The sequence below is a fragment of the Nycticebus coucang genome, chromosome 17, assembly GCF_027406575.1.
Source record: "Nycticebus coucang isolate mNycCou1 chromosome 17, mNycCou1.pri, whole genome shotgun sequence".
Classification (NCBI taxonomy): domain Eukaryota; kingdom Metazoa; phylum Chordata; class Mammalia; order Primates; family Lorisidae; genus Nycticebus; species Nycticebus coucang.
In genome coordinates this window covers 27,800,447-27,819,061 of record NC_069796.1, presented here as the reverse complement: position 1 = coordinate 27,819,061, position 18,615 = coordinate 27,800,447, and the positions used below count along the sequence as shown (strand labels likewise).

General features: G+C 35.7%; 1 protein-coding gene across 4 annotated transcripts in view; it reads right to left on the bottom strand.

Moving 5' to 3' along the window:
* ADAMTS19 (ADAM metallopeptidase with thrombospondin type 1 motif 19) overlaps positions 1-18,615 on the bottom strand; it is a 226,270-nt gene that overhangs the window by 75,292 nt on the left and 132,363 nt on the right. For all 4 annotated transcript variants that reach the window (XM_053567390.1, XM_053567391.1, XM_053567393.1 and 1 more), the window contains 4 exons: positions 14,645-14,746; positions 9,064-9,194; positions 7,562-7,734; positions 1,572-1,699 (listed from right to left, as the gene is read on the bottom strand). In XM_053567390.1, coding sequence (XP_053423365.1) covers positions 1,572-1,699; positions 7,562-7,734; positions 9,064-9,194; positions 14,645-14,746 — 534 coding nt within the window. The remainder of the gene's footprint in view (positions 1-1,571; positions 1,700-7,561; positions 7,735-9,063; positions 9,195-14,644; positions 14,747-18,615) is intronic.

The following is an 18,615-nucleotide window of genomic DNA, read 5'->3' as shown; positions in this document are numbered from 1 at the left end:
GGGTGACATGGCAAATACCTATAGTCCTGGTAGCCTCAGGCAGGAGGCTTGTTTGAGCCCAGGAGTTTGAGGCTGTAGTGAGCTGTGATCATGCCAGTGCACTCCAGCCTGAGGGACAGAACAAGAGCCTATCTCCAAAAAAACAAAAAACAGACAAACAAAAAAATTCTCAAAGGAGCGTATATAGCATATAGCACGAAGTCAATGACCATTGGTCTAACAACTTTATTTCATTTTATTTCATAGATTAATTAATACACATATATGTGTGCACACACACACATATATATATACACACACACACACATACAGGGTGTCCATAAAGTTTCATAATGTTTGTGTGCAACTTAAAATAGGTTTACATTGTAAATCGCACATGAACTTTATGGACACCACGTATAGCATATAGCTAAAAGAGCTATACACGCACACACACACACTCAGACACACACACATATAGTGATTTGCCCCAAAACACGGTTTATTCATGGCTATCATGGATTCAGGGCTGCTCTACTCAGCAACTTCTTTACTTGTTCAAACTTTTAATTCTCTCCTACTTCTGGAAATTTTGTCAGAAATCATCTAGCCTAAAGAAAACTGCCTTTCCAAGGTCATATCCACTTCCTGGAGCAGCCTGCATCCAGACACTAGCAGATGCTGAGGGTATAAAGGCCTGATGTCCTCATTCTACGTGGGGACAACTATGAAGACTCACACCAGTTTGAGAGCTCCACACAAGCCCATCCAAGGCCTGTGACAGCTCTGTCGTCACAGAGGGGTCTCCCTGTACCCAATCCTGCCTCTTTCCCCTCCTCCACATATGCTGATCATGAAAACACTCGGAATTAATGTCCTGTATATTAATCTCCTAAGTCAGCTTACTTCAGACAGTAGCAGAACTATAACTAACAACTTTTAAGTTCCAGCCTTTGATCTTTCTTTACGCTTTTCATATGCACTTTACCAGAAATTTTATTTTTTTAAAGAGAAAGGAGAGTACACGAATCCACATAAATATAAAATATTTTTTAAAAGAGAAAAGCAAATAAAATATGTATTATAAGAAAGATGAATATGCATTTAAAATCATTTAAGTATGTTGATAATCTTTGAATATGAATAATAAGACTGATTTTATAGGTTTTTGCCTCACGGCTCAATCTTGGATACACAACATGGAGAACTAGAGTGCTTGAGTTTTTGGTCTGGAATGTTTTGACATAAAATGCTCAAAGTATTCCAATTTTAGTCCTGTAAAAAATATATATATATGTGTGTGTGTGTGTGTGTGTGTGTGTGTGAGAGAGAGAGAGAGAGAAACACACACAATCAGAATCTCAGATTCTATCAGCTAAGACTTTATGAATTTCCTAGTCCAAATCTGTCATTACACAGATGAAGAAATGGAGTTTCAAAATAGATCAGACTTGCTCAAGGTCACAGTCAAGGCAGGACTATACTGGCATATTTTGAATCTTAGTCTAAAGCTCTCTGCTATACTATAAAACTATTCAGTGCGCCCACAATCCTCCACCAACATACAAATTCTCCCTTTTGGAATGTCTTACCTGGCACCTTCCATTTGCACAGATATCTGATCCCTGATGTCCACAAGAAGTTCCATCCATCACTTTTTCTGATAAAAGAACAGGCTGTTCTTTTCCAACAGGATTGCAAAACAAGGCACATGGTTTTTCTACATACAAAGTGGATAAAAAGAAATGAAAAAATAAAAATTACTTCATTCATACTTTTACCTTAAGCTTTATTTTTCAGAATGGTTATTGAGTAAAACTTCGATTCAATGCTAACTGAGTAATGTAATATTAGAGTTATTCTGAGTAATAATGAGATGCCTGAAAAAATATTATAGTAAAGTCACCATTATCCAGAACTTAAACTGTCACTCTCAAGCAACTAGCATGTGACCCAGCCAAAAAAAAAAAAAAAAAAGTCGAAGTTTAAACTTTGTTCTCTGTGCAGTCAGCCAAGCTTCATGCCTCATTCCTGCACTCCCAGGTGCTGTCCATAACAGTTCTAAGTGTTAACATGTGCTCCCTGAAGGTAAAAAAAATGGTAGTGAAGTAGAAAAGCGTGTTGACTGCTGTGTCACTAAAACTGTGCACTGCATTTACAAAGCTGTTTTATAAAACAGCAAACTGTGCTACAGTAGTGAAGTTTGTCTTTATTCGTCTTAATTTTCTTTCAATTAGTGTATTCTAATATTAATATCCATTTAACACAGAGTTTATGGTACGGATAGCATGAGGTATAGAATTAGTTAGGCCTATTTTATTTATTTTTTTTTTTTGCAGTTTTTGGCCGGGGCTGGGTTTGAACCCACCACCTTCGGCATATAGGGCCAGTGCCCTACCTCTTTGAGCCATAGGTGCCGCCCAGTTAGGCCTATTTTTAACAGTAACTCTCAGGTAATAAGAAACTACATTTATCTGAACCTACCAGTCCCCACGGGTGCTGCATAGTGAGGAAATTACTATAGGTACCCAGTGAATATTAATCTTTCTTAAGAAATTGGCTTCGACTTATTTTCAAAATACATCATTTATTATTTTCTGGCACACAACTTCTACCACACACAGGCCAATCATTTCTGAAAAATATTTCGCATACTCCAATTTTTTGCTCAGACCTTTTGAAATCATTTCTATTTTAAGTATATATCAGAATCCCACCTATTTTTACGTTCTAGGTAACATTTACTTTCTCTAAGAAATCTTCTTTGATGGTTTATATGTCTTATTTCTAAATTTCAATACACTCACTTTTTAACTAATGCTATTGGCATTTTCTAATTGAAAAATTATTGAAGGGAGAAGGAAGAACCCGTAAGACAAGCAAATCTTACAAGATTTTCTGTCAGTAGGATGTTTTGAAATGCAGTACAATCCCATGAGAATCCATTGTTCTGTGCAGTTGCTAATGTGCTAATGAGGTCACAACCCTTGGCTAGTGAGGACACAACCCTAGATATTATATGCACTTGCGTATAATAGATATAATATCCTTGCAAGTGCATATAATATCTAGGGGAAAATCATTCCATCTAAAGCAGCGATTCTCTACCTTTGGGTCATGACCCCTTTGTAACAATGAAAATACATCCTGCATATCAGATATTTACATTACGATTCATAACAGTAGGAAAATTACAGTTATGAAGTGGCAACGAAAACAATTTTATGGTTGGGGGTCACCACAACATGAGGAACTGTATTAAAGGGTCACGGCATTAGGAGGCATTGGGAAGGTTGAGAATCATTGCTCTAAAGAATTCTTGAATGGCTAGCAGTCTTAAGTGCCTCACTGAGAAATAAAGTAGGGTGGTTGGGGTTAAAACACTTGCCTCTTAGGTTCAAAAAGTGGGAAGATATTTTTAAAGTGCTGTTTCTATATCTAAGCCTCTACAGAGGAGCTGTAGTATTTGGTAACACCAGTAGGACAATTATCCAAATCTGAAATTTCAGAGTTACTTCCGGGCTACATCACTACTCCACTGGCTTGACACCAGTCAAGTCCTTTGCTATTTATTAAGCTTGTCTAATAGAATGGAAAATAGTTTATAGTCTCTGACACTGATCTTCCCTTATGTCTTCAGTAAAGTTCCACATAAGCTGATGGGATTCTATAAATACCAAATAACAGCCAGGGGCAAGAAATAGGGTATCACTTTGCAAAGCGAAGACAGACAGTTAAATGAGCCTTCAGAATTGAACATTTCAAACAGTTTTCGCATGTGGCTTCTGAATACTACTTTGAACAATTTTGGGGAGTTGGAACATGGCCTTTCATGTGCATGGTTTTGAAATTTTCCTTGAAGATGCCATTACAAGCTGCAATAAAGCATTTCAGTGTGCTCTCACACCTCAAAGTAGGTTATGTTTATTCAGTGACTGCTTACTATGTCATATCTTTGGACTGAAAAACAGCTGCTGTAATTGCAACACTTGAAAAGAGGTATATGTAATTCTCTTTCTGGAGTTTTCCTTGAAGAGAGGAGCAAACCAGACATACGTATAATGTAGAAAGGAGTTAGTCTCCAAGAAAATTCCATACACATTCCAAGCAAGAATTCAGATAAAAAAATTTTTATTTCTCCTTTTATAACATTATTGCCGAGGCACTCTGCTTACTTTAGCTTTACAGATGACATAAACATTCGATACCAATCTTCCTTCCGGGAGTATGTCCCCAGGACTGTGACACTGTAGTGGTCCATGTAACATGCCATACTTGGCCGAGAGGTTCTGTCTTGATTTAAGAGACCAACCCTTTCCAAGATATGCATTAGACATGGATTTCAGCCAAATTGCAGTACACTCAGAGTATATGAAATACCTGAATGATGAATCCATCCATCTTTTTTCTCTAAAAATAAATGTTCACTACTGCATTGATAGTCTATATTTAATTCTTCTAAGCACAGCTTCATTTATCATATATGAATAACTGATACAACCACTTGCATTTTAAGGTGTCATATGTTATTAAGACTTGAGATTTTTTTTTTAATCACATATTTTAATTTCAGTGCTGTAAATACGAGCAGGCTAGCTGGCTATTTTATCCATCATACAGACTGATTTGATTGATATGTGCTGCAAAATTATCAAAAATGCTAGTGTGCTAATTATATAAATAGCTATAGCAGATCATTTTGATGAGAAACATCACTTTCTAAGAGTAGAGAACTTTCCTAATAGTGATTTACAACAACCTTAATGCTCTAAATTGATACTCATCCAAATCTGATTTTCTTTTAATCTGGAGAAAATCTGTTTTCTATCTCTTATTTCACATGCAACTAAATAGGTTTCAAATGAACTTAACATTGTTAATTGTCACAGCCATTTATAAGTAGAGATAAATTAATACTCAAATAACCAAGTGATGATTTTCATGATGTGAATAGTCATACTGAGTATATTGTTATAATAAAAAGATATGTATATTGGAATTTATTTAGCAAATATTTATCAGAAGCATAATACACACCAGATGGTACATGAGGAATTTGAGAGAATACAGGCACACTAAAATGTGCTTATTATCGGGTATTTGTGGGGTACTTAGAAGGGGCACATACCCAATATGGAAGATATGATGAATTCTTTTTTCCTAGAGGAACTGAGTCCAAAAATCAGTAGAAGTTTTCAAGGTAAATAAGTAGAGAGAAAGATCAAAGCTTGAGAAGAAAAAATTATAATGCCAAGAAACTAGATGGTGTAAGGGCCCAGAAATCAGTGGGCAGATGTATCTGAGGGCTGGAATGGAAGTTGGCCAGGCCCTACTGGAGACTACAAAAGGCAACAAGGGAGATGAACAGGAGAAGTTGAAGAGGGCAGGATACAGCGACACCCTGACAAGCCTGGTAATTAAGTATGGGCAACTGAAAAGTTAGTATTACCTTCACTGAGATGGGAGACACTCAGGAGTATCAGATGAACATGAAAAAGGAGGGTTCAGATCATGAGTGTGGTCTTAAATTTGCAGATACTCAAGTGACTATACTATGTATCAAGCGGGCAGTTGTACATATGAGTTTAGAGCTCAAATGAAAAATCTGGCTGAAGACATAAATTCATGAGTTACTTTTATAGTATATCTGAAGTCATGGGAATAGATGAGACCACCTAAGAAGAAAATATAGAGTAAAAACAAAATAGCACCCGGGTTAGGCAGAAGAATGTGACAGAGATTTAGTAGGAAAGCCAGGTCTTTATTGTGCCATGGAAATTTGAGCACGTGAGTGTTTCAAGATCAGATGGATGGTCAACCATGTCTACTTGACATGTAGACATGGGAAACTATGAAGTAAGAAGAACATGGGAAACTATTCATTAGGTTTACTTTCCACGAGACTCCTTGATGACAGTGTGGGAGATTTGCTTGGTGGAATCTATCTTAGAGGGAAGGAAACAAAAAAACTGGGAAATGGGGTTTGAGGAAAGGAAAGTTCAAGGTGGCTATGAGCTCCAGGGAAGGCTTGTGTGGCTGAGTGGAAGAATCCTAAATATGTTAGAAAACTGAATGTGAATGATACAACATAGAAGAGATTATACAAGAGAAAGAGGGATAATCAGGAAGATATCTGAAGAAGGAAGATGCGGATGGCATGCCGGGCACAGGTGGAGAGACTGGCTTTGGCAAGGAGGATTACAATTCTGATATATAGGAGAAAGCAGATGGAGTGACTTACATTGGACTGAAGTGTTTTAATGTAGGAGATAAGAAGGCAGCCATATGATGCCTGCTATATTTTTCCCCATTCTTAGTGGGACAATCTGCCCTGTTGTTTGGCTGCTTCCATTACTGCTTGTATGCAGATGCTACACTGGGAGAAGGGTTTCATCAGCTGGATGCAGCGACATTGAGGTGCAGTGGAGTTCAGGTTGCTGACAAAAGTGTTACTAGAATAATGGAAAGCTCAAGAAATAGAAGAGGGACTAGCGGCATCAGGGCCAACTAACTCAGAGAACCTATCGCCACTTTTGATAACTGTAACTCAAACCCACGGCCCACTCACCAGAGGCAAGTATTATCACTCCTAACTAATAAGACAGCATATAATCTTCTTAGAACTTCTTATTTTAAAGTAAAGATTTACAGGAAGTTACAAAATTAGTAAACAGAGGGCCCATTTACCCTTAATTCAGTGTCCAACATGGTGACACTTTAGTAATGATAATACAACAACAAACCAGGAAATTGGCATTGGTACATGTGTGTATAGTTTCATGCCATTTTATGGCAGATTTGTGCAACCATTGCTGCGGTCAAGATATCACATCATTCCATCAGCATGAAGATCTTACCCATCAGTACCAGCATCCCCAACACCTGTGATTACTAATTAAATTTTCATCTCTATAACTGTCACACTTTCATCTCTATAACATTGTCACATTTACCACATGGAATCACAAACATGTGACATTTTGACATTGACATTTTCATTCTGCATAATTTTCTGAGATCCATCAAGTTGTGGCCTGTGTCAAAAGTTTGTTTCTGTTTATTACTGAATAGTTGTCCACCATCACTCAGGAGTTCAGTTTTCACATTGTATATAGTAAGTTCATTTTTGATGATTTAAGGAACTGACAAACTATTTTCAAGGTGGCTGCCCAATTTTACATTCCTACCAGTAATGTCCTCCCCGTCCTCATCAGTATGTGGTGTTATCCCTATTATTTAATGTTACTAGTTCTAACAGGTACGTTAGTATTATTTCATATTTTTTAAAATATATTTTTGTCAGTGCTCGTGGTTGTTAGAAGTAAAGGCAGAAAGAAATGAAGTTCATAAATATTTGGAAAATAATCCATAAAATAACTTCATGATTGTAAGACATTTTGCAAACCTAGATGGACTTAATTAAGATGGTGGTAAAACTCAGACTTTACCCTTACAAATACAAACAGTGTAACCCGATCATGTGTACCTCATATTAATCTGAAATAAAACAACACAAAACAACAACAACAAAACAATCTCCATGAAAAAAAAAAAAAGATGGCGGTGACTTGGTTGGTCATACCTTCATCCAAGACAGCTTGCCACTGAAGAACTTGCTTTGAGTACGAAGTTCTAACACTATAGGCCTGACATTGCCAGTCTCTGAATCCAGGCAAACCTGCAGGACAAGGTGGATTCTCACATATTCTGTATTGTTTTCTGGGACCATTACAATCCCTCTCTTCAGAACCTAACCTAGAAAAGATAGTATAAATAGTCATTTTTATCTTCTTTTTTAAAAATATTAACTATCCATTTTTAATTAAAAATCATTCTATTATTAATGTGTAATCCTTTATGTTATATCTACTTTTGAGAAGTTGGACACATTAAATGATTGTAGAAGCAGGAAATCCATATGTTTGTTTTGTAAAAAACTATATATTTTGTTCTAATTCTTGTTCCTTGTGCCTTCCAAAATACATGAGGAATCAGAGCCAATTTGCTATGAATATGGAGGAGGGAAGGGAAGAGGCGGGAGACAAAAGAGAAAGTCTTCAGATTCTCATGAAGAAGTTTGGTTCTTAGTATCACTGAGGAAATATTTTCATATAAATTCTTTAAAACTGCTTGTGATGGAACTAACTGTGTCATTGAGCTCCACCCCTATAGTTACAGCACTCCAGCTGAAATGATGTTTCTCACACTTCCCTAGCGTCCTTTTAGAAATGATGGGGCTGAACAAGCTGATCTTGTAATGATCCCTATTTGTACATGGGCTTTGCAAGTTTTTGGTTTTTATGGGTTTTAGCTTTTCTTACCATTAATTTTGTTCTCATCCTCATTCTTTCTGAAGTCCTATCATCTTCCTGCTCTTCTCACAGTTCTTTTAAATGTTCATTTAATTTTTTCTTTTTTTCAATTTTTGAGACAGATTCTCACCATGTCACCCTGGATAGAGTGCTATGGCGTCACAGTTCACAGCAACCTCAAACCCTTGGGCTTAAGTGATTCTCTTGCCTCAGCCTCCCAAGTAGCTGGGAGTACAGGTTCCGGCCACAACGCCTGGCTATTTTTTGTTGTAGTTGTCATGGTTGTTTGGCGGACCAGGCCTTGGGCTCAAATCCCCTAGCCTCAGTGTACGTGGCCAGCACCCTAACTGCTGAGCTACAGGCGCTGAGACTCATTTAATTTTTTTGATATCTATCTCCTGCTCTTTTAAATATGTTTCATTTGATTTACTCAAGACATGATTGCAAGAGGGACTTTGCCTAACAATTGCAATCAGTGTAACTGGCTTATTGTACCCTCAATGAATCCCCAACAATAAAAAAAAAATAAAAAAAAAAAAGAAATTACTGTTTGTAGTTTTCCTTATTTATTCTTAGAAGGGTTGGTGTTTATTTTCTTCTTCAAGACAATTTTTATGTAAAAATAAATAATTTAAGGAAACTTTCCGTTTTCCAGCGTGGAGTAGAGTTTTGCTTCCCCAAATGTTCTATCAATAAAACTTTTGCATTTCAAAACTGAACAACAACAAAGTGCCCTCCCCCACCTCCCCCAGGCCAGGAACTTTGAGTTTACCCAGGACATCTGCGCTCTCGACTGCTGGTCCCAGAACTGCAAGTTCGGCTACAGGGACTCCACAGGCTCCACTCTCCAGCCAGGTGTTCGGGTGCTGAGGTCCTGCTGGTACACTCTCCAGCCTTACACCACTATTCCAAAAGTTATGTCTTAGGTGAACAAATCGGGGCACAACTGAAAATCATTCACTGGTCTATACAGTCACTGGAATTGCAGTTATAATCAAGTCTACCAGAGCCCAAAACACGCAGAATTTTAAAAGACCAAAAATAAAGTTGGCACTTGTTTGTTGTCTTAGTCATATAACGGTCCTGTTCTCACAGTCCTTGTATCTCATCCGTCATACCGTCTCATCGTGAAAGCAGTGCACAGGTATTTATGAATCTAGCCCTGAGAAATCAGTGCATGGACGGTGTAAGGGAGACAGGCCAAAGATGATGGGGAGGGAATTTGAGAACGGAAAAGAAAAACGTTAGTACATTCTTAGAAGCAGGTTGTCATTTAAAGGAACAGGGAAAAAGTACTGAGTTATATATGAGAAAGGAAAACAAGAGATAAATGTACTTCTATAACCATGCCCAAGCAGAAATTTTAGCACTTTTGATTTGAAATGCCAGGCATTCAGGGTACTCTTTCTCCTTGTAATAAAAAAGAAAAAAAGATTCAATTTTAGCACCTCCCTTTATACTATTTTTATTTCGGAACGTATTTCCGTCGAGTTCAACCACTAATACGATAGCAAGCTTTCTTCTGAAAGCCAAGATTTGTTTAAAAGACTTGGGCGATTAGATGCTGATACTGTCATCCTCCTCCCCATGATTCGGTAGCTGATTGGAGAACTGGGAAAGATAATGGGAAAGGAAAGAAAGGAGTAAGTCATTATCTTTTCAATTTTTTTTTTATTAACTTAAAAAAAAAAAAAAAAAACAACAACCTGTGAAGCTGTTTCTATGATCACTCAGGAACAACTGCTTGGATCAGCAGACAGATGGTTAAAAATTATCCTTATTCTTGAAAATCAGAGTAGTAATACTTATAGGAAACAAGTTTAAGAGAACAAAATCATGTTGAGAATAATAAGTAATGATTAGGAACATTTAGACTAGTGATCCTTCTAGATCTAAACTTGCACTCAAGGGTCACATGATTTAAATAGGACTATGAGGAAATCACAGAAATGCTCTGAAACGTAGCTTGCTCATTTTCAAAATGTGAAGGATAATTGTAGTTACTGAGCAGACCTTCTGCAGGGGTTCAATGAAACACTAAGCACAATTCAGAGAACACGCTAAGAATCTAATATAGATTAACTAAATAATAAGGAGAGCAAATTATTATAGGTATCATGATGTTAATGTTATCAACAATAGTTTTCAGAAATCTAGCCAAAATTTTGTTCACTCTGATCTTTACTAACAGATTTATAATTTGTTTTATTTTAAACATGAATATATGTTTTTACTATTGTTGTTAGAAAGGAGAATTTAGAAGAGTATGCTATGTGGTTTTGTCTGGGCTCAGTTAATACTTTACTTTTATATGTAATAAAAAAAAATTGGCGGGGCGTGGTGGCTCACGCCTGTAATCCTAGCACTCTGGGAGGTCGAGGCAGGTGGATTGCCTGAGCTCACAGGTTCAAAACCAGCCTGAGCAAGAGCTAGACTCTGTCTCTAAAAATAGCTGGGTGTTGTGACGAGCACCTGTAGTTCCAGCTACTTAGGAGGCGGAGATGAGAGAATCACTTGAGCCCAAGAGATTGAGGGATTGAGGTTGATGTGAGCTATGATGCTAGTATACTCTACCAAGAGCAACAAAGTGAGACTCTGTCTCATGAAAAAATAAATGGCCCCTGTAGTTTTTTAAAAATAATGTCAACATTGAAATTCAACCTCTTTTAGACTCAAAACATATTAAATCTAAGTTTGAAAGACAAAGTTAACCTCACCAACTCAACAGTGAATCAATATACTGTTGAGTTGGTATTAATTAATTAAAATTGAAGTATGTACAAAGACACAGTCTAAAAATTGGAAATCAAGGGAAAAAAATGTGAAACTTTTATAATACTTACTTGTTTTAAGTTCTTAACAATGTTATGCCAATCATGGGGGAAAATCCAATAAGAAAGCAGTCAGACTGGAATTGGTCTCATTGTTTTGGCCTACTTGAAGGGTGTTTATTTTTCCCAGAGTCCAGGTCATAGCTTTTTACCAATTTAGCAACAAGCTGGCATTGAAAGACTGGGGCTGGAATTCATAGCAGCCTACTTGTAAAAATATTCTGGGAGGAATGGCACCCATACTTGTACATCATACAAACTAAATCACACCTGGCAGATGAAAAGAAATGAGCTAATTTGCATACAGAAATCAGTAAAATTTAAAGAAAGAGAATAAATGCTTAAAGTTTGTAATTTTGCAACTCTGAATGAAACAAACTACAGGATCCTGCTTTTGTGTCTTCAGCTGGTGCTATGCCTCAACATTGAGGTAAGGGTTAAATGTTTCATTTGAATGATTATACAATACATTTTATTGGATTCACATATAAAAAGATTTTAATGATACTTGCCAGAAGTATGCTCTGATCCATAACAACATTTGCATTTTTGGGTCTAAAAAAAGATATTACACAGGGTTTAAAACACTCAAAACCTGTCTACTAGTTCAGCCTGAATTATAAAAGTGCCAAAGGAAAATATAGACTGTTTCTGGAAATGTACCCGCCCTTAGGAAAAAAAAAAACAAAAAACAGATTATGTTTATATTTTCCTGAATTTTTAAGTGGACATGTCTAAGAAGTTCATGAAATCGTGTCATTGAAAGAGATCCCTGAAAATGTCACAGAAGCCTGATCATTCTCGGATCAAATCTTGTATATACCTTGTAGAAGAGCAAAGAAGAGGAAAAAAGGCAAGAAGCTCTCTGCAAATGCACATGACAACTGTTAGCTTACTACAGTCTCCGTTACTTCCCATGACAAGATATGATGGTCATGTCAAGGATCCCAATTTAAGAAGCAGACAATTAAGCATATTACGTAGAAAACTTCTGACCTGTCTAAATTTCTATTAAATCGGTATTTATTTTTGTTTTCTCTTCTTCCCATTCCTATCAAATACTATATAGACAATATAGATATATTTACCAGTTTTTTTAATTTCTGTGAAATATAAATCCATATTTTTTGTATTATAAATTTAAAAATGATTTAAATGTTACTAAACTGACAGTAGAAATAGAAAACGTCAATAAAGAAAACAGAAAATATTATTTATAAATAGCATGTAAAGCTCTATCTTCAAAATCATCTCAATCACTGAATTCTATAGGCCCTTTCTCAGACTTAACTATATACTCTTAGATGAACTACAGTAACATCACCAGAGTATTATAAATGACAGAATCCGAAGCTTTGTTTCTTGGTTTGCAATATACCAAGCCAGCAGTGTCTAGTGCAAGGTTGCAAGCATTCAGATATTTTAGCACTACAGCACACAACAGCAAACTGTTGGAAGCTACTTTCATGATGGCTCCTTCAACAGCTGGAACAGATGGATATTTGATGGAACTCACATGGCCTGAAAAACTGAGAGGTTCATCAGTTATTTCAATGTACAAAACACGATAGAACCTCTAAAAGAGTATCATTACTATGATTACAGGGAAATAAAACATTTTATTTTTGATGAGTATTTACAGTTTTGATCGCTGATAAAAAAAAAAGTTTATTTTAGAGCTCTCATGAATGCAAATTATTCTCATAAACATGGGTAGGAAAAATATAATAGTATAAAATATTTAAGATGCCAGAACATAAGAATGAAGAGATTTTATACTGCTAAAGAAGAACTAAGTAAGATGAATGGTTATGTGATGTTTGAGGACTCACAGCAGAATGTTTGCTTATCTCCGAGTATTACTGCTTTTGTGTTTCAGGGATGATGAAAATTATTGGTGGTTCAGAGTTTTAAGATTCAAGCAATAAATTATTCAGCATAATATTTTGCGGTTTGCCTGATATACACACATTGTTACACTTCTGTGTATAATTTAAAAACTAAAACAGATTCAAATTCTGATGCTCCATTTAAGCTCATAGAAAAATATTTGGCACAATCTGTACACAACTGACAGCTATTTCACAGATGTTCCCTCCGAGGAACGATTTTCTTATTGATAGTTGAAACTGATAAAACATTTCTAGTCCTTTTTTATACTTTGGATTTAAAACGATTTGTACTTTTTTTCTTTTTATAATTAAAGAAATTATAGAAGTAATAAATGGCTACATGATTATGTCAAATAATCCAGAAATGTCTGCAGAAAAGTAACATTTACCCTCCCACTGCCCTACCCCCATTCATCAATTTCACTTCCTTCCCAAAAGGTAACTACTACTTACAGTTTGGAGTTTATATTTTCAATCGTTGTTCTTTGAGCTTAAAAATATATACTATGTGTGTTTTCATTTTCCTTAAATTCATAATGTATTATAAAGTATCAGTTTTACACATGCTTATGTATTAACAGCCATGTCTTGTAAATCTATTCATATTAATATTTATGTGTCTACTTGTTTTTTAATAACTACACTGTAATCATTCCTCCTGACGGATATTTTTGTTTTCTCCCATTTTCACCATTGCAAACTTCATCCTTACATAAGCGTCTTTGTGTGTGTGTGTGAATGTGATTGTGTATATCCGTGTGTAGAACAATTTTCTAAAAGTATATTTTCTAGATTTCCTTCCATTTTTCAAATGAATGTTTTTTTTTAACTAACATACCACATTTTTTTCCTCAAGAAATGAACTGAAGTAACGTAAAGATTCTTTACTGTTTATTTTCAAATGTAATAAACACTCACGATCTTCAGAGGCAAGCTTTCTGATCTTCTGATCATACAATTAATATGTAAAATGAGTGATCACCATTCTGCTTTCCCTTCATAGCATCCAAATTAGTAAATTATTGACTTCCTATATTTGATTAAACTAAGCATATTATAAATACATATAAGATCCATCTACTTAAAATCCTTGAAGGAAAATTAATTTGCAGTAGCAATAATTTTGATCTGGAAATGTATAGTAATTAATTCCTATGTCCTTATGAACCACAGTAAATTAAACTACATAGATGAATATTTGCTAACCTACAAATTTGTGACATTGACATTAATGAGAAAAAATTTTGATCAGTTGCTCCCCTGAGACAATATTTTACTTGAAAGGATTCATGGGTTCTGAGAAATTGTTTTATCACTTTGGCTATTATTTGTGCTTATTTTACATTTGTTTAATTTAAAATGTAAAATAAATAAATTCAGCTTTTTTTTTGTTACAATAGTACTGGTACCTTACTCTGTAGGTAATCAACAACAACTTAAAAACCACTATGTTGATATTAACAAAATACCATGGGTTTAAAAAATATATATAAAAGTTAGCATGGATGAAATGCTAGTATTTATGTATATACTGAAATCATTCCATCAACGTTAAAATGGATCCATATGTAATTGGCACAAGAAAATGCAATAGCATTCTTATTAAATTCAGGTGACACAAAAGACTTACCTTACCAGGGTCACAATCAGTTCCATCCATTGGTGGATCTAGTTTGGTTCTACATTCTTTCTCGCCCTCTACCTTGCACCACAATCCTGTGCAAATAACGTGCTGAAAAGAAGGATGCAATGACCAACAAGGGGAAGGTGTCATATTTTTGAGGGTAAGCCAATCATTTTTGAGAGAGCTATTATGAAACAATAACAGAAGAAAAATATGCTTCAGATACTTTTAATATTAATCTTAGAACTGGAAATAGTATATGGCTTATTTTTAGTGATGGGAAAATTGACAGTTAACAATACAAAACCCAGTGAAATTAATTTTTTTGCAAATTTTGAAAACAACACACATGCTTATGCAGATTATGTAGATAAAAAAGAAAAATTTAAGCTAAAAGTCATTAGTTATACCATGATATAAAGTAGGCTGGAAGAATGAATCTTTGTGCTTGTAGGGTAAATGCAGCGCCTCCTGCGCTAAAATCTATCTTCATTTATTCTTTGCTTTATGCTAAAATTCATTAGTTCATCATACAGGCCTAACCTCTGACACAATACAACTCTTAGAGTGTATGTTTCTATAGATTGTCACCAGTAATTCATACTTTGGTATGAATGTGTTATAGGTCTTTGAAGTAAGGTGAAATCTGGGGGGGAATGTTAAAGGGACTAAAACAGTACTGAGATAAAGCAGCTGAGATATTGTAACAATACGAAAAGTGTGAGGTAACGCAAGAGGAAAGATTGTTAAAACCTTAACCACAGCTATAATTGTGGCCAGTCCAGAGACTCAGGTATAAAAAGGCCAGCTGACACATTTGTAAGACTTTCTATTTCTGTAAGAAATAGCAAAAGATTGAAATTTATAGATAGAAGCATATTGTTAGAAATATGAAATTCATAAGGTACATTTAAAGGTAAGTAGAGTATTAATCTACAGTAACAATGACTATGTTACTACCTATCTAGACACCTGTAGAAGAGGTGGCAATATGAAAAACATAGTTATGAACAGGTGTATGAACAGGTGAGAAGACCAGTGTAAGGGGGAGTAGGACAAAACAGAAGGGCAGAGTGAAGAACAATACTAAAAGGATAGAAGAACCAGGAAGGGCAAGGGAATCTGTATTGGTGGAGAAAAGAATCCACTCAACATTTGACAACCAGCAGGTTCATAAGAAGCTATTTGGGGAAGTTTATTCTAGAAATCTTACTCTCAAAATCATAGCAAAATTAAAGTTAACTTATGACCCAAATAGATTACATATCTTAAGAAGAATATATTTAAACTAATATTTCAAATAGGTCTGTTACAATTCTAATGTTGAATTTGTTGCAATTCCCAAAGTATCTTTTACATTTCTGAACTGTAGATAAGCTCATAAAATTCAATACTCTAGGATCCAGCTAAAAAGGGGAACTACAGACCAATTTCTTAATGAATATAGATGCAAAAATACAGAATAAAATCCTAATAGATTACAGCTACACATTAAATTATACATCATGACCAAGTAGGTTTCATCCCAGGAATGCAAGGCTGGTTTAAGCAAATCCATAAACGTAATTCACCATATCAATAGAAGCAAAAACAAAGACCATTATGCTCTTCTCAATGGATACAGAAAAAGCATTTGATAAAATTCAGCTTCCTTTTCTAACTAGAACACTGAAGAATATAGGCAAAGATGGCATTTTTCTAAAACTGATTGAAGCCATCAATGACAAACCCATGTCTAATATCATACTGAAGGTAGTAAAACTTAAAGCTTTTCCACACAGAACTGGAACCAGACAAGGAATGTTCTCTATCACCACTACCCTTCACATAGTGTTGGAAGTTCTAGCCAATGCAATCAGGCAAGAGAAGGCTATAAAGAGCATCCAAATAGGGTCAAACTCTCACTTTTCACGGATGACAGGAGCTTATACTTAGAGAACCCGAGGGACTCAACCACAAGACTCCTAGAAGTGATCAAGAAATGGCTGTGCTTGTAGTGGGTAGGGTGTTGGCCACATACACCCAGGCTGGCTGGTTCAAACCTGGCCTGGGCCTGCTAAAACAACAATGACAACTGCAACAACAACAACAACAACAACAACAACAACAACAACAAATAGCCTGGTGTTGTGGTGAGCGCCTGTAGTCCCAGCTACTTGGGAGGCAATCACTTAAGCCCAAGAGTTTGAGGTTGCTGTGAGCTGTGACACCATGACACTCTACCCTGTGCAACAGTTTGAGACTGTCTCAAAAAAAAAAAAAAAAAACAACAAGAAAAAGAAAAAAGAAATAATGTCTTATGGTGTAAAATAACACGCAAGTCAGGAAGCTAATCAAAGACACAATTCCCTTCACAGTAGCTTCAGAGAAAATAGAATATGTAGGAATATAGCTAACAAAAGAGGTGAAAGACCTCTATGAAGAGAATTATGAAACCCTATGAAAAGAAATAGCAGAAGATATTAACAAATGGAAGAACATACCATGCTCCTGGTTGGGAAGAATCAACATTATTATTGTTATTGTTATTATTATATTTATTTATTTTTATTATATCATAGCTGTGTACATTAATGCAATCATGGGGTACCACACACTGGTTTTATATACAATTTGAAATATTTTCATAACACTAGTTAACATAGCCTTTCTGGTTTTTTCCTAGTTATTGTGTTAAAACATTTATATTCCACATTTAGTAAGTTTCACATGTACCCTTGTAAGATGCACCGTAAGTGTGGTCCCACCAATTACTCTCTCTCCACCCATCCTCTCCCCTCCCCTCCCCTCCCATCCCTTTCCCCTTTCCCCATATTCTTAGGCTATAAATTAGTTTCATAGTAGGGCTGAGTACATTGGATACTTTTTCTTCCATTCTTGAGATACTTTGCTAAGAAGAATATGTTCCAGCTCCATCCATGTAGAATCAACATTAATAACATGTCTATACTACCCAAAGCAATCTACAGTAATATGCAATCCCCATTAAAATACCAACATCATATTTTGAAAAACTGGAAAAAATAGTTCTGTATTTCGTATGAAACCAGGAAACAACCCCATATAGCCAAGGCAAGTTTTAGTAATAAAAACAAAACCAGAGGCATCACTCCACCAGATTTCAGGCTATTCCAAGTCTACAGTGATCAAAATGGCACAGTACTGGCACAAAAACAGACACATAGACAGTTGGAACCAAATAGAAAACTAAGAGGTGAAACCAGTCTCTTAGAGCTATCTGATCTTTGATAAACCAAACAAAAGCATACACTAGAGAAAAGAATCCCCATTCAGTAAATGGTGCTGGGAGAACTGGATAATCACATGTAAAAGACTGAAACTGGACCCACACCTTTCACCACTTACAAAAATTGACTCAAAATGGACAGAAGATTAAAATCTAAAGCACGAAATGACAAAATTCCTAGAATAAAGTGTGGGAAAACCTCCTGAGGATGTTGGGCTGGGGAAAGATTTTATGAAAAAGACTTCAGTGGCAATTGTAACAACAGCAAAAATATACAAATGGGACTTAGTTAAACTGAGAAACTTCTGCACAGCTAAGGACACAAAAAGTAAAGGAAATAGACAATTTTCAGAATGGGAAAAGATATTTGCATGCTACAAATCTGACAAAGTCTTGATAACAAGGATCTATAGAGAATTCAAATTAATCATCAACAAAAAAGACCCAACAATTTCATCTATCATTGGGTAAGAGACATGAACAGAACCTTCTCTGAGGAAGACAGATGAATGGCTAACAAACATATGGAAAAATGCTCAGTGTTCCTAATCATCAGAGAAATACAAATCAAAACTATTCTGAGACATTACCTAACCCCAGTAATATTAGCCCATATCACAAAGTCCCAAAGTTGCAGATGTTCACGTGGATGTGGAGAGAGGAGAACACTTTTACACTGCTGGTAGGTCTAACACTACCTCTTCATTAAGAAGTATGGAGAATCCTCAAA